At 37.5% G+C, this 16,976-nt stretch overlaps 2 protein-coding genes across 3 annotated transcripts in view; one reads left to right on the top strand and one right to left on the bottom strand.

The window, feature by feature from the left end:
* Positions 1 to 12,138, bottom strand: part of hs6st3b (heparan sulfate 6-O-sulfotransferase 3b) — a 74,857-nt gene extending 62,719 nt beyond the window's left edge. The window contains exon 1 of the mRNA XM_042000805.1: positions 11,055 to 12,138. Within this exon, the coding sequence (XP_041856739.1) occupies positions 11,055 to 11,599 (545 nt within the window). The 5' untranslated portion in view covers positions 11,600 to 12,138. The remainder of the gene's footprint in view (positions 1 to 11,054) is intronic.
* Positions 12,139 to 13,475: 1,337 nt separating this feature from the next.
* uggt2 (UDP-glucose glycoprotein glucosyltransferase 2) overlaps positions 13,476 to 16,976 on the top strand; it is a 39,128-nt gene continuing 35,627 nt past the window's right edge. The window contains exons 1-4 of one of the 2 annotated variants that reach the window (XM_042001059.1): positions 13,476 to 13,578; positions 14,010 to 14,154; positions 15,239 to 15,321; positions 15,408 to 15,538. In XM_042001059.1, coding sequence (XP_041856993.1) covers positions 13,503 to 13,578; positions 14,010 to 14,154; positions 15,239 to 15,321; positions 15,408 to 15,538 — 435 coding nt within the window. In that variant the 5' untranslated portion in view covers positions 13,476 to 13,502. Of the gene's footprint in view, positions 13,597 to 14,009; positions 14,155 to 15,238; positions 15,322 to 15,407; positions 15,539 to 16,976 lie in introns of both variants that reach the window. The other variant, XM_042001058.1, reaches the window with a different exon arrangement.

Raw genomic sequence — 16,976 nt, 5'->3', positions numbered from 1 at the left:
TTGTCTAATTTTTGTTTGTGTCCTTCAGAAAATCTTGTTTTTGTGCTAACATGTCATTTCTATTTTGTCTTAGTTATGCAGGAAGTCACTTGTTTTATGGTATCCATGACTTCAATTTCTAAGCTAACATTAGCTTATGTAGATCCAGTGGGTGAGCAAAGTGGCCTTGAGGGTGGGTATGATTTCTTTAGAATATAGTGTAGTTTTAACCTCAGTGGTATTGTTACACAGAGCCAGCTGAAGGAAAAAAAGATTATATTTATTCATTCTTACAGCAAAAAGTGAATTGAACTTCAAAGAATACTGGCATATGGCTCCACACTGAGATGCATATTATTAGATTTGATATTAGGAGTGACATTAAAAAAGGGCTGCAGCAGCAGTTTTACAAATAGCCATGAAACCGTATCAATGGAGGGGAGATTATGGCTGTGCCATAAGCAGTCAAATCAATCCCTGAGTATTTTTGTGCAAGTCGATAGAGGAGCCAGGTTTGGCCCATTAGTCATGTTGGCACCCTGCATTGCATTACAACTGCAGTGCACACTGGTCCTTAAAACGCCTCAAAACCAAATTGGCTTTCTTCAGTATAGTGTTTTTTACAGATATGTAAAGAGTCATATTTACCTAATCTTAAAATATCTAACAATAGAGTAATCTAGCTCTTGATGACACAGAGATGTTTCCTGATAATTCAAAAGGAGACACTCAAAGGCACTTAATACCTTTACTTCCTCCGTGACTTCTTACAATTCACAGACATGCCTGGTATTACAAGTGAAGAAAATGCCACCAGCGTTAGGGCAATTTTCTCTCACCACACTCGAAGAGAGTGTAAACAAAGTCACAGCTCAGACTGCGAACATGAGAGGGGAGGCTTACACAGAATGATGAATGAAGCGTATCGTAGTCCACTCTTCGCCTCAAAATGGGGACTGATGAGAAGTTAACTGATCCCTGGATTTGTGGGTGGGACTTAAAAGCTCTGTTTTGCAGCCATTCATCTGGCACCTTGAGAGGAATGACTCACACTGAGGGACATCAGATTCCTACGATGAGGTTGATGTGCTGTATCATAACACGTGCTGCGACATAATGCTATTTGTTCCACACCAGCACACCGTGATGCCACAAGATGTTACCCTACTCTCTAGTGCTGTGATGCTGTTAAGACAGATTTTCAATGCATAGTTATTATATTGCAGCCTGGGACCCAATTTATAATGCAATATTGCAGGTGGGCATGAATGGAAATCGATTTAGAGGAGGAAATCCTTTTCCAGTGGGAAATGAAGTATTATTCGCTGTGTTACATACAAAACACATAATCTCAGATGTTTCCTACTCTTAAGAAAATGTTAAAAGATAAAAAGTTGCATAATAGTAAACTGATAAATGGGATTTTTAACATCTTATAAAGGGCTGTTGTGATGAATTTTGAATACTCTATATTATTTTATATCAAAGTAAACATCATGTACTGCATTGGACATTAACAAAGAATGTCTACATTCTGTGCTGCCTCTAAAATGATCTATGACAATTTTGCTAGCTAAAAAGGAAAAACATCTATTTATAAATGCAGGAATTTAAGAGACAATCTGCGCTTCAATCTGTTTGGTGTGATTATTCAAATGTCTTTCACAAGTCTGACTGGTGCCACATGAGAGAAGATAGAGACACTCAACAGCAATGATTCTATGTTTTGGGCATACTTTTTCATTTAGCATTTTATGACATGCATACATTATGTGAGTAGTTTTAATACCTTGCTTTTTATTAAATTAAAGTCCCCATACTGTGTTTTCTCCTGGAAAACTCAATGTAAAAGCCAAGTGTAATGCTAAAGTTTTATTCATTTCGCCTAATTGTAAGCTACTGAAAACTATTACAACTTCAAAACACAGAGAACCTAATCCTGCTGGATGGCAAACTCTTGCAGAAGAGAATTAGTCTGTGAAGGTGACTCTTACTGCACTTACACTTTAAGTGTGCCAGGTGCTCAGTCAAGCTCTGAATCCAAATTGGGGAGCTGTGCAAGGCAGCCAGCTTAAACTAGCCTCCCTGCAGTATAACTTACCTGTCACCAGCCAGCCCCAGATAAGGACAGATGACCTTTCTCCAGGTTGTTATAATAAATCAACTCCAGAAGCGGATTTTCCTGGCACAGGCCTCTCGTCAGTCCTTGCAGGTATCAATAGAGATGTAATATAGCCAGACACCTATGTTGGCATTTTCCTTGTCAGTTTTTGATATGTCAATCTGTTAAGTAGCACAACAAGAATGAACATCAAATAATACATGCATACACATACAAATATGCATACACGCACACGAACAGGCAAGGAAAAACCACATCTGGTTTCTCTTTAGGATTGTTTACATGTTCCTGTTTCTGTTTATGTGCTGTGAGTCATTCACCATCCAGTCACAATATAAAGCTACATCTTCTTAAATCCTGTTATACTATCCTACATTTTGAAACAAGTAGCACTAGTTAAACTAGTTAAACATTTCAAAGTCCAGATATTTACAAAACAGCACAAAGGGTTGTACCAGTGGAAAAGCATGAAGCAACAAACACTAATGGAAAAAGAAAAAATAAATAAATCAAGTTTTGCACAATAAAGTACAGGACTAGAATGTTCTTCTCTCAGTTAGAGGGAAAACAGAACCAAAGTTAATTGCATAATGACATACGCTGACTCATTTTCATTACTCAGATGTTTAAATCAGTTTGAGGTACTTAGTTTCTTTTTATTTTACTTCAGTCCAGCAGGTGCTCTGTCTGAGATCGAAAGCTGACTGGGAAGTAGGACTTTACCAAGACAGCAAGTCTGGATCTGAGAGTTTATGATGATGCGTACAGCAGGATATTCGTCATATGTGACAGCATAGATCAAATTAAGAAAACAGCAGGAAATTATGAAAGTGTGCCATGATATAAAATAAAATGATTCTGCTACATTTCAGACACAGAAAGACCCAAATCTAACCAAGTATCATCTTATAAAGGGCCTTAAAGGGGCCAGCCACTTGACCAAAAGCCACCTTTTAATCACATCAAAGAGCTGAATCAGGCACTTGGAGATTCATATTTGCAGAACCAGCAACTTTTTGACAACAGCACCAATGTGATGGCCTGCTCTGGCAAGTTTCATATCTTTCATTACCCTGAGTGGCTTTTAGTAAAAGACATTGAGCCACATCTCAAATAGTTCAGCCAAATGGAAAATGACAAATATCCACAACAATATTTTTCATAAATGCAAATATTACAAACACACATGGCTTATAAGGGCCACTGTCAGTCATAAATGTGAACTGAACTATAATGTGCAAAATAGGTTTGGCCTCCATGTTTGGTGCATGTTGTAGTTTTACATATAGGTCTAGTTCACTAAACTTTGTCCTTTGCTGAAGACGTTTTGAGAAAATGAAAAATAAATGTGCTTTCATAGAAATCTGACTACTGCAACACTAATTATTTAAACCAGCAACCTTTTAATGTTTGGATATTTCAGGGTAATGGCAGATAAAACTACATAGCTAATTTGGGAAATTAAACTCTTTATCCAGTCGTGTATTGTCAGGTTTCACCTGCAGAATTTTTCATCTCTCTCTCTCATGTCTTTGTCTCTAATAACTGTCTTTAATAGGCCTCTTTATAAAGCTAAACATTTAACAAAAAGTAAGATCTTGAAAATTTTAATGTGTAACACTGAAACACTCGCAGAAAAAACCCTGAACTTTTGTGTCTGAATCTTCAAATCTGCTGCTGTGATTACATAAGTCTGCTCTCTCAAATACCATTTTAAATCAAAACAGGCTGAAATTAATGTTTTATACACATAAATATCCACTAAACAAACTGAATAAATGCTTTTGCATTGCCATAAGTAGGGTGTACGTGACGGCTACAACACAGAACTGGAATTATGACCAGTAATTATTGTTTTTACCCAGGGGACGAGCCTGTAAGCTACAACAGTATGAAGGGATGGCAGTGGGCTGTACACAGGCAGGCTGCAGTTTCTGATAAGACCACCTTCTGAGATTACTAAGCTAGTTTGCTGTTTTTGATGGGAGAGCAGAAGTTAGCTTTATATAGTGGGCTTGAGAGGGAACTACTAGCTGCTTTAATTACTGGTAAAATTAAACATTATATCTGTTGTGGTCTTTTTGAGTCCCCAAGTGAGAGGGTTTGGGAGAGGTGTATTCTGATTGGTTGAATTCTTATAAGGGGCAGGCAAAAGGATAATATTGACTTGTGAAGTTGCAAAACTGGTAAGGAAATTAGCACACCTTGTACACAAAGGAAAAGTATTTTTAAACACACTCAATTTTTAAGCATGATATCACCTCAAATCCACAAGGTTGGCAAATGTAAAATATGGCTGTTAAACTTTTAGCTTCAATGTCAGCAAAGTAAGGATCGCACTGAGCCTCGTTAATAAAGCAGTCGTTAACTCATTCATCATCTGTACCACTTCGTCCATCGAGGGTTGCGGGGAGCATGGGCCTAACCTAGCATTTCACAGGTGAGAGGCAGGGTGCACCCTGGACAGGTCACCACTCCATCACATCTTCATTAATAAAGCAGTCATCCATAATGTGTAACAAACATTTCAAACATTTTCGAGACTGTGTTGCTAGCCAGGAAAAACAAACTGCATTAGTTAATCCAAGATTGTTGAGTCTATAGGGAAGCTGAAAAGGGTCAACTTGTCCTCACAGCTAAAAAAAAAAAAAACATATTCTAAGAAACATCTCCAAAATAATAACAAAGTCCTGTGCTCTTACAAGTACCAGTGAATTACTTATTCCTTCTGACATGAAAACGTTTTCTTAGAAAATGGCCTTAGTGGATAGTTTACATGGGATGTACTACTTTGAGAATTTAGGCAAGACTAGAAAAAAATTAAAAGAAGAAAAGAAGAAAAATAATACTATGATGGGATTTTGGTCAGGTTACTGAAAAAGTTTTGGTAGCAATAATTGAAGACTACTGGATAAAACGAGTTCCCTTTTGTGTGTACCTTTTGTTTCTTTTCTTTTTCTTTTGATGCTTTGTATAACATTTAATAGAGCAGCTAATTTTTAAAAAGCAGACAACAACAAAAAAAAAAGAAAAACACAAAAATTTGCAAAGACCTCTTAAAAATTTCACGTTTTTTTCCTTTTTGTAAAATAATAAGCGCTCTACATTTTCCACTGCATATTCTGATTTGAGTTTTATTTGTCATGATGATGAGCAAGTGCTTCACACATGATGTTGCACTCTATGGAGGTAACACTTAATTATCAACCAACTGGATTACTGCTCAGGCCTGCCAGCAATGACGACTTGGATTAATGACACATGAAAAGCAATCTCTGTGCCTGGAAGTCCAAGGCCTGCAAGGGCACGCTAAGCTTCACACATAATAAACATCCTATCATTTTGATGGGCACTCTTTCTCCTACATCTGACGATACAGCCAGAACTGTAAATCTACTCAACTTTCATTCTAGTTGATCTGCGCCCAGAGGGCATCCATTACCCCGCTACCCTTTTGTCTCATTGAGGTCCTGCACTTTCATCTCTTGACTGAACATGAGTGCACAGCTGGAAAGTGTAAGCCCACTAGTGAGTTAAAGCTGTAAATGTAATATTTCTTCTCTATAAGCAACAATGATGTGCATGCAGGACAATTGCCCTCCACTCTCTTCTACATACTCAGTAAGATGCAGAGAACTGGAGGATGTCACACACAGGTAGTAGACGGAGTGAGGCTGGCAAGGTTGACTGATCAGAGCTGTTAAGTGGTAACAACCACACAGTAATTGCGGCCATCTCTGCACCATTTATTATGAATAAAATTTGATGCAATGTATTACTGAGTGAAGGATTCTGGAATATCATTGGGGTGCCATGTTAGAGATAACAGTTTATTACAGCTCCAGTCTGTCAAAGAAATGTAGGAAATGTACAGAAGAAATTTAATGTTAAGTTATTATTAGGAGAGATGTGGGTAAAAAACAAATAAATCAATAAAAATTGCTGGGACTGCAGCTGCATTGAGTAAATTAGGCTATACACATAGCATAACTACTTCACCTGCTAATGACCTTGCATTAAGTTATTGATGAATAAAGAAGGATTCCAACCAAGCAAATAATTCCCATAAAGCATAGCCTTCCATCATGCATTAGCTTATATCAAACTTTAAGTTTACAGCAATTATTTACACCAGTAGTGACCTAATTTGACACAGGACATTTTCTTCACCTTCCCAAAGACTGACAACTAGTTAATTTCCAATTAATTCCCACTTCTTCATTACACAAAAAACACAGCTAGATCTACAACAGCAGAACTAAAATCATGCAACATGTCACTCGTAATAACATCTCTCTTTACATTTTATGAACATAAAACATCACAAAGGGTCTGTGCTTTGCCCATAACTGGATATTTTTCTATACATAATGAAGCTCAGTATTCATTGTGCATAGGCACCAAGAAAACTGCTAATGAAGTTTGTATAATTAAAAACTGCAGCATCAGCCCAAGCATAGAATTGCCATGAGGTTTCAGTTTAAAGTAGGGAAAATTATTAAAGATAATATAGATAAATGTTGTAAGACTTGAGACAAGGCTTGTGACATGCATGCTTATCATCTGATTTACAGTTCCAACTACACATAGAGGCAAGATGTTTGTTTGAATGCAGCTAATGGTGCATGAACAGGAAGGGCGAGGTAATTAGTCCTGGGAGCAAAGTTGAAATTGTGAGAATACTGGTGATGCTAATAAGATGTACTTAGTACATCTGTACAGAATCATCAAGACTAAAGAAACTGATATTAGATAAATCTTACCTACAATATTTGGCATACAGTTGTAGATATAAAACTTCCACTGGTGTATGATATGGACAGTTTATGGCTCAAACATTACTTATGCAGGGGATTGATCTACTGGACAAGAATGTTGCATGGCTTACTAAATATATTGGACAGCATTGCACACCTTCTACAAACAATGGAGGGTCTTCCATCAGAGGCTTCTTCAGCTGTGCTGCAATTAGGACCAGTACAGGGGATCATTACTGCCCACCACAACAGCCTTCCGTTATGTCTTTCTATCAATCTGTTTATTTATTTGTTTATTAGCCCTTTTTTTTAATACTATTTTTTGACAATGACATACAAAATGAATCAACTAGTATTCAAATAAATGTAGATCAAATCAGTTTTAGATCAGATTGAAAAAAGATCTAATAAATATAAACATTATTTCTGTTTCTGGATTTCCTTTATAAATATATTTTTGCAAAACTTTATATGTCTACGTCTCAAATTATGTTTTTTTAATGTATAAACTTTTGAGTGGAACCTAAAGCGCTGTGTCTTGCACTAATCTGCATGTTGTGTCCTTTACAGATAAAATTTAATTAATTAAACAAATCTGATTTTATCTGTATATATTTTATTATACTTCATGTGGCTTGGTTGAAATTATTAGTGTAAAGTAATTATTCAAAATGTTGTGACCTGGTGAAGGTAAGGTCCTATGTATAAAAAAAAAATGAACTAAAATAATTAAAGCCAGGAAAAAAAAAAACTTTGCCTGCCAGTTTAGCAGATATGCAGCTCTATTTGAACCTGACAGAAACATAAAAATAAAACCTACATGGCAAAGGTAATGACATGATTTACAGGCATACTGCACTGTGCTTGAACTCATCAAAGACAGGCATAACAAAGAGTCCACCAAAGTGATCCACCGCTGTGCTATAATCAAAGGATGAGACGCGATATGAGCATGGTTCAAATGAGTCCAGCGATAACTCAAAGGACTGACGAGGGTATTTCACCTAAAATAGCTCATGCAGAAATGTTGTGAGGTTTGTAAATTGTTGGTTCAGCTGACAAATCTTGTTTTCTCAGTACTAAGATTATTTAGCAAATGGTTGACCTTAAAAAATTCTGTTCATTTTTACGTAAGAAAGGGTTAAATGTCATGTTTCTACGTATGTCAAAAACTATGCAAATCATGCATTTTGATTTTGTTACTCTATGATAGGAAAGCTTTAAATAAATAATACTACAGCACCTTTCAATAATCTTATAAAATAATATTTCACATGACACATTGCGGCATCATCTCTTATTTACTTTAGCTAAGCTAAGTGTATGTTTCTGTGTTTTGGTTCTCTTAAAGAGATGTTTCTTTTGTTTTTTCTGATGAGCAACAAAGGCTGTGAATGGTACCCCTAGTCTGATGAAAAGTGGGTTTATTTTTGTCATAAACATAAGATTAAATTATGTATTATATCAGATGGTTACTGTAACATATTCACTATTTTACTAGCCAGTGCCAGTAGTTATGAGGCAAGAAGCAGGGTACATCCTGGCCAGTCCATCACAAAGCCAACACAGAGAGACTAACAACCACTCATACCAGTACAGGCATGAACCAATTATTGGAAAGCAGAATTCCCACATTGAGGAGCGCACTGTATACACAACAGTAAGGACTTAAGGCTGTGGTAAAGAGTAGAATTTGCTCTTTTTAACCAAAACAATAAAGCTGTATTGTGGTTGTTTATGTATTTTGGTCACAGATATTTGACTGCATATGAATAAAAAAAACACTGTAAAATGTGACTGTAAGAAAAACAAAAAAGTGCTTTGATTTTAAGGGAAGAAATATCAAATATTTATCTGATTCTTAACTCCAACCTTTTGAAGACATGATTTACTCAGACTGTCCTTTACTTAGGTATGAAATAAATTTTAAAAATCTGTTCCTTTTTTTGCTCTCCAGTGTCACACTGAATAAATCTCCATGAGTAATTCCAGAGTGGAGAGGCAGATAATGAACATGAAACAATCAAAAATAATTCCAGCAGCACTCCTCAGCACAGACCTCTGCAATCGCCTGAGAGGAAAACAACCTGCCCAATGAGCTAAATTCATGCAGCAGACAAAGTAATACCGTGAAACTCTCCAAAAAGCAGCATAAGAGGACATCACTAAGAGGTATGTTTCTCCAGGAAGCCCCTGAAGAGAGCCGACTTGCCAGCTCTACTTCTCCCCTGACTGACAGCATACTCCAGAGGAGCCACACCGCAGGACATGCACACTGATCCAGCCTGACACGCCTGACCTTTCCTGGGCCGCACGGCTGGCTTACCCAGCAACACGCCCTGCTCTGTTGAAAAGGCCACACAAGGCCATGCTGGGGTTGCCGTCTCAACCCTCCTCGGCTGCCACCTCAAGAGTTGGAAAGTTGTATGACTGCGGAAAGACAGTCAGTCGATCCGAGAGGTCTTCATCCACAAAAGAAGGGCCTGGCATCGAAATTAGGCAGTGATATACTATTGGTATTCCCTCAGTGCAACCTCAAATGAAGTAAAAGGAGTGGATTATTGCATTTTTGTAACAAATGTTGCACACAAGGGATTATTTTTACTTTCACCTAATAGATATTTTAATGAAGGCATTGCTCATATACAAAATGATTATGAAGATGACATTTGCATAATGCTTTTAGTCATCTCTCTAAGTAAATGTGCCTTGTGCAGTAGCTGGTTAAAGAGGGTGTCTAACATAATGTGTCTGCCAGCAGTCTTGGATGAAGCAGAATAACCTCAGAATAGATGCTGCGGGAGCCCACTAAAGAACAAGAGACAAGAGGACTGTAAGTGCAGAACAGATGCTGCAGCTGTGACATGAAGAGCTGTCGCATCCAGCGAGTGCTTCCCTGAGTAAAGAAAACACTTGGCACAGCAGAATTATATCATGTGCTCGTGTACTTTGCTGTATGATTGTGTTTTTTAGAAGGGAGCAGAACATTCTCCACCATTCAGAAATCCAGCTTATGTAATGAGACGTTTTGGTCAGTGCTCTTCCTATCTGATGTGTGCTCCAATGAATTGGCTTTTTCATGTCTTATTTTTAACAAACAGCCTGTACAGAAATGCAATTAAAAAATAAAAATCAGCGAGTCCAGATATTGTTACAGCACTGAAATGCACGCATACATCACATTAAGTATATTGCTCATGCAGTCATTGCAATTAGCCTCTTTAGTACTTGTATTGCATCTCTTTTACATTACTAATTGCAAATGTCGTGCTGCAGTTACAGCTGCATATAAAAAAAGAAAGTGCATTTGAAATAAAAGTGGTTCATTTGTTCTTTTCTTTTCATATAACATCAGACAGGCATTTTGGGGTAATTTGAACTGAGGTGTGAGGTGATATGGCAACAAATAAGATGATTTTTGTGTAAATGGAGGAGCAGTAAACTGCTCCTATGCAGCTATTGAAAAGAAAAGCTCAATGGAACTGACATATCTCACCAGGGAACAAAGTACAATGATGACAGGACACTTGTGGGTTATGGGGTGTTTGTGTTTTGTTTTTTTGTTGTTTGTTTTCTTCCCCCATACATTTTCGGTAGGTTGCATCAGTGAGGGTCTGACCCAGCTACACTGAAATCACCACAAGATGTGTGAACATTTGGAGTATGCTCCCACACACAGAATTGTTTCTGATCTCAAATGGAAATCCTGTGTATTGTACAGTCAGCATCAACAATGGCAAAACAGCAAAACAATCAAAAAAAAAGTTAACTGGGAAGGATGGGTGTGAAGGCAAAATGCACACTCAGGCAACAGCTTAGGCAAAGTCAAGCACGGTGAGAGTTTGAATAGAGATTGTTACAGCTGTCTTACCTTGAGTCTCATATATTTAGACATATACTTACCTTAATTCGCCTTTTATCTCACATTCTCATTTCGTGTAGGTGTAGATGACAGTGTTATTCATTACCTGAGATTACCAGGCTTCAACCTATTTCTTCATCCTGTGCCCATTTAATCATAAACACTCTAAACAATAGACCATACAAACCCTCATGAATTCAAAGTCACTTTCTGTATAAGGGATCCCAGAGGTTTCACTGCCACAAAACATCCCACACATTTATTTGAACACATATGTTTAGCATCTTTGCTGGTCTTGGGGACTCAAAACACACATGGAGACTTAATTTATTACCTTTTATTCCTCTGGGCTTCCTTTTTATCCATAATGACAGGAACACAGTTCGTGAGCTCGGTCCAGTCCGCATGCAGTCCGCAGCTCCAGCCGGTGGAGAAGCGGGAGAATAGCCAAGACTCTTCTTTCCCGGGTCGGTGACAAGTGCATTTCTTCTGTCCAGGCTTGCAGTCGCACGGTTGCTCCAAGTGAATATTCCTCACCAAGTGTCTCCCGAAAGTGGTTCCCCCGGTCTTCTGGATGTGCAAAAACACTATCACGTCGTCCCCTTTGATGTTGAACTCCACATGCCTATCAAGGTCTCTTTCGGTGAAGTTGAATTTAGACGGTAGTTTTGGAGAACTGTCATCCTCCAAATCTTGATCTCTGTAGAAATCATCGCTGTCCTGATATGAGGAAGAAAGTAGACTCACTCCTCTGAATTTGTCCTCAGTCTTAAAGTGGCACGAATTGCTGCCAGCAGGACATATGTACTGGTAACCTATCATTACAAAAAGGACAGCTAAGATAGGGACCAAAATCAGCTTACTGGATCTATCATCCATTATCTCAGAATTAGTGTCTTCATTCCATTACTGTGAATAAGTTGCACCCAAAGGCTCTTCGGAGATCAATATTCCTCCATGCCTGAGATAGATTAAAGGTGCCTTTTATTTAAGTGCCACATGTTGATCACCCTCTGTAAGACACTTAATATAATTCAAATCGGCCAATGCACAATAACGCACACCGTCTGCACTTTGCTGGGAATGTCCAAATTCAATGCTCGTTGCATTTACATCTCTGACTGTCCAACTTCTGGAACCGGTATGGAGCTGCATCCGTGCCGACGACTCCAATGCTCCGATATCAAGTTGAAAATGAAAATGAGGCAATGAGTTTATCAGTTTCAGCTCCTCTTCAGTTTCAGAGCTGATCCCATGTAGTTTAAAATCAAAGCGTGGTTAATTTCGTTGACAGACTTACTTCGGTAGAGATTTATCTCGGTCTGGACTCTTGAATTGGATCCTACGGCTGGTAGCATCCTTTACGGGCTGAAGGCAGACTGACTGGCTGTGCTGAGGCAGTGCTTTTGAGAGGATGCTGCTGCATCCGAGTCGACAAATTTGCGTTATGCTCTCGTCGTGGTTGGGCTGGGAGAGCGCTACATCCTATCCCATCCATCCCATAATCTTGTTTGACGGAGTGCAAAAGCAAAAGCCCGCTAAACGCAAACAACACAGATATTTAAGCACAAATTTAAATTCTAAATCCTGAAACTTTTAAAACTCATTCATCAGATTGTGACCTTTGATTAAATTATATCCCTCTTTTAACAGGCTATAATCTTGTAAGAATTTAACATTTTCAAATAGTTTATTTGAATGATCTTTGCCTTTAATACCTGCCAGCGTACCTAACTTTAAAACCCAAAGCTTAAATAGATATAATAGCCAAGAGAAAGCTTCAAATAGCTTAATATGTTTATAAGGACACGCCACCTATATTTTTTTTATAAGAAACATTGAACTGGTCGTGGGAGAGACTGTTCAGCCTGTGAAACAGCTCACTGGCTCTCAGAGCAATGTGAAAAAGAATGACCCTCAAAACAAACAAACAAACAAAAAAACTCCTTAATGGTGTCATCAAGGTCGCTTTTAGTCGCTTGGGAACAATTTAATCAGAAAAGTTGAATTATACATGACAAAAATATGTGGAAAAATATTTACTTCACGGAAAATGCAGCTGATTAAAGATACTATGAAGCTCAGTATAATTTAAAAACTGTAATATCCTGCATTTATAACCCATCAGCCTTTGTTACACTGATGTTGATGAAGGATGTCTGAGGTTTATGGACCACAACCTGAATCCAGCTGCTGAATGCTTGTACACCTATAATCCCATAGAGACTCATCTGAGCAAAATCAGGAATTTGTTGCTGTTTCTGACCAGAGGCCAGTGAAAAAAATGGCAACGTTTCCTTTGAAAACTGGATTTACACATTTATTTCTTCGGTTTCAAATAAATAAATGAATAACTTTGAAACTCACAGACAAAAATTATTATTATTATCGCAGATAGACTAGCGCTTACACTTACATACATAAAACGCTGACATTATTTTGATATTTTTAATCAACAAGAAGTGTCATATTTTAAACTGAGACATCATCACTGATTACGCGACAGTTAAGCCAAAACATGCCCCAGTGTTAGAAAGAAAAGCGTGTGAGCATCAGCTTCTGTCCCCTTAGCTGTCTTCCGCTGTGCCCGAAAGATTCGCATATTATCACTTAGCTTTATTTCGTTGTACACCAAATATCACCTGCTGTATCCGTGTAAACGACGTCACAAAAAGTGTCAGAAAATAATAATTTATCCTGTTTTATTTAATCTTTTTCGGTTGTTTTAAACAGAAATAACGGTCCGCGCGAGTCACCTCTATACAGCACTGGTTAGCTTTGAATGCCTCTGCTAGCTGCCCAAAATACCTCCTTGAAGCCTCTCGCTTTGTATGGAAGCGGTCAGCATCACCAACGGGGTGAGAGCTACATTACTGGTAACACAGTTAACAGCAGCTACACAGCTGTTGTGTACACGATTATATGTTTAAAGTCAGCCATGTTTGTAATTTCTGTTATTTTAACCACGCCACTGTGGGACTCCAATTAACGACAAAACTGCATACTTCCAGTCTGAAGCTAAGTTAACTTTAGTCTGCTCTATGACCCATCTCATCTCAAGAAGCTGTTATTTTTTTTATTAAACATACAAAACAAAAAGTTCTTATGTTGCGAGCTTGTATAACAGTCGAAATTGGCGAGTGTTTTTTTTTTTTTTTTTTTTAGAAATTTCTGTGTACAGTTTTGTGTTAAAGGTCATAATTTACAGTAACTACGTGGCAGTGGCTGGCACATATCAAATGCTCAAGAGCTGAGATGACCGTGGTGCGTTTGCTCTTTACTACTGAAGGTTCATGTTCCGTCGCGACAATGAAGACCACGATAGTGTTGTTACTGCTGATGATGAATATGCATCAAGTTATATCAGCACCTAAAGGCGTTACTGCCAGTCTCAAAGCCAAGTGGAACATGACCCCCTTCCTCCTTGAGACAAGGTACAGTATTCTTCCGAGGGAACATGTGTGGCATTTAAACACATAGCTTCTACTTCTTTATTAATATTAACTGGTCTACTTATTACTCTTGGATGAATGAATGAATGAATGAATGAATGAATCCGTAACAACATAAAAAAATCGTTTCAAGATCAGAAGATAATAATATGCAGAAAATTATTTCAAGAGGCTAGAGCTGATAAATTGATTACATTAAAAAAGGCAATCAACTCCAGGAAGTCACTATACCACTCAAATATATCCATGCCATTACACTTTTGTCTTTAGATTTATATTGACTCATATGTTTGAGACCTCTAATAATTAGTTGATTAATACATTTTTGCAAGACATAAACACTGTCTAGCTCAAAAGCTACACTGCTTTATATATATATATATTATTACACACAAAAACATATAATGTCAGAATATATAGTTAGTTATTCTATGTAATGGTTAAGTTATTATAAATCAGTCTAGAGTAATAATGTTGAAGCATATAATTTACAGCCAGATGTGCCTCTTCTGGTCTCATTTAAAATTTCCACAAATTCTCATTAAGCAAGAAAAGCTCCTCAACACTGATGGTTTTGCAGCTGCTTCCTTCCTGAAGGACTGGCATATTTTAAAACCCTTTTCTATCATTGTATTAGTTTGTGGGATAGGTGGATAGAAAATAAAAGAATCGGTACATTAAATATTGGATTTTGGATACAATTTTGACCCTTCTGCCAATGTTTTCTGATGATTGGACCAAAAATGTTTAACTGATTGTGTTCATTTTGTGAATAAGTCTAACCTGAATATAAGAAATCTGGTGTGAGTGGATAAAATATCCACTTTGATCAAGTATTTTTATTTTAGTATGTAAACTCTTGTCAGACTGTTCACTTAAACAGGACACAACCTCAGTATCCTCTACGGCCATAAATACAAAAGCAATTTTCATATTCTGTATAAAAACCTTTATCTGGACAATTCTTCCTGTGTTTTTGCTGTTACATTGATCTTCATAAGTCAAAATGTGAAAATTTTCCCAGAAAAAAGAAATGATTATAGACTTTTATTTTCCTTCTATGCAGCGAGTTTGTTGGAGAAGAAGGGAATGAAAAGTTCTGGCAGTTTGTTGACACTGTGAAAGAACTCACTGTTTACAAGCATGGAGGTTTGTATTTTCACAACAGCAAATTCCTCAGATTTGAGATATTTCTTAACTCTATTAAGACAGTTATTGCTATCTTGATCTTACAGAGTCGGTGCGCTCGTTTTACAACTTGATCATTAAAAAGGCGGGCCAGTTCCTCACAGGTCTTCAAGTTCATCTCCTCAGATTCGCTCTGGCCCTGCGATCCTACTCACCAGCTGTTCATGCTTCCCAGCAGGTATGTTGTCAACTGTTGAATGCAGGACTGGTTGCTTGTTGCAGATGCTGCTATAAGAGATAAAAACATGACACTGTATCTGTTTGTTTATAACAAATGAGGCTCTGCCATCATTGTGTTGCTGGGTTGATGATATTACCGTTTGTATCAAAGCATTTACATAATAGTACAGAGTGAACAGAAAGCAGCAAACAGGTCTGAAGAAAGGACAATGAAACAGCAACTGTTAGAAGCATGCATACTCCCTCAACTCACTTTCAGGAAATACTCTGAAATATTTAGGAGGTTTTACTTTGGGACTGGATGTAAAATCTTAACCAGGAAGTAAGGAGTGAATGTTATGGACATTTTCCACTCTCCCATGCCACAGCTCCAAAACACCTCTACAACATTTCAGAGCCCCAGTGCATGTAAAAAAAAAAAGAGCATGAAATGGATATTTGGACTTTTTTGTAGTGGAGGGGAAGTAGTTGTGAGGCGTCAGTGTTGTCCCTAAAGTAGACGTCAGTCAGAGCACTCTCACTTTGGAGAACCAGAAAGAGTTTCTGATGGGTGAGCCAAGCTAACTGCTACTTAGAACCGAGACAACAGAAGAGCAAACTTCTGCCATCGAAACAACTTCTCACATAATATCATAGTGATTTAAGTAAATGAAATATTTAGCTTTTTAGCACCACACTGCTTTTGCCTCATACAGTTAGATAGAACATGGACCATATTGCAATGCTGATGTTGGTTGGTGATGAAAAACCTGTGACAAAGTGAATAACTGACATATGCCTGTCATTTTAAGCTTTGCAAGTGATGCTCTGCAGGCCTTACTTGCAGTTTTTCTTCAGTTCATTTCACCCAGTCTTTAAGTAGTATTTCTCAAATACCTGTTCTATAATTTCAATTTTATGAACTATAACTATTTGTATTAATTTACCTACCTGTTCATTGTATGAATCTTTATATACAAATTAGCATGTTAATCCTTAATAATTATTAAAATCATGTGTTGTCATATTGCTGGAAAAAATTGGAAAGACCAATTTATTATCTGTAATTCTGACCTGTCAGCACAGTTTGCCAAATGTTTTCTAAATGTAGCATACTCTCATTGTTGAGATGCATTAAAAAATATGTATTTTTATTATTAAATACTGAACAGATGTATTACAGCACCTTGCTAGAGGAGGATGTCTAAAAATCGGGACAGTTTGGTAAGGTAGAGAGAAAGAACATGAAAAATATGGGCAGTATATTCCTGAAAATGAAAAAAAAACCCATCCAAGTATAATTCAGCAGAGACTGAAAAAAAAAAGTTCTTGTCGATAGAAAGAAAATGTAAGATGTACTCTAAGTGGGAAGCTGTGGGCAGGAAGGTGAGAATGCTTGAATGGAGAGCGCTCTGTGGATTTTTTCTGTACATTTTACCAGGAGGAAGTGTGTTGAC

This window comes from Melanotaenia boesemani, chromosome 12 (genome assembly GCF_017639745.1).
Source record: "Melanotaenia boesemani isolate fMelBoe1 chromosome 12, fMelBoe1.pri, whole genome shotgun sequence".
In the NCBI taxonomy this organism is placed as follows: domain Eukaryota; kingdom Metazoa; phylum Chordata; class Actinopteri; order Atheriniformes; family Melanotaeniidae; genus Melanotaenia; species Melanotaenia boesemani.
The sequence above is the reverse complement of the archived record's forward strand: the minus strand, read 5'-3'. Positions and strand labels throughout refer to the sequence as shown.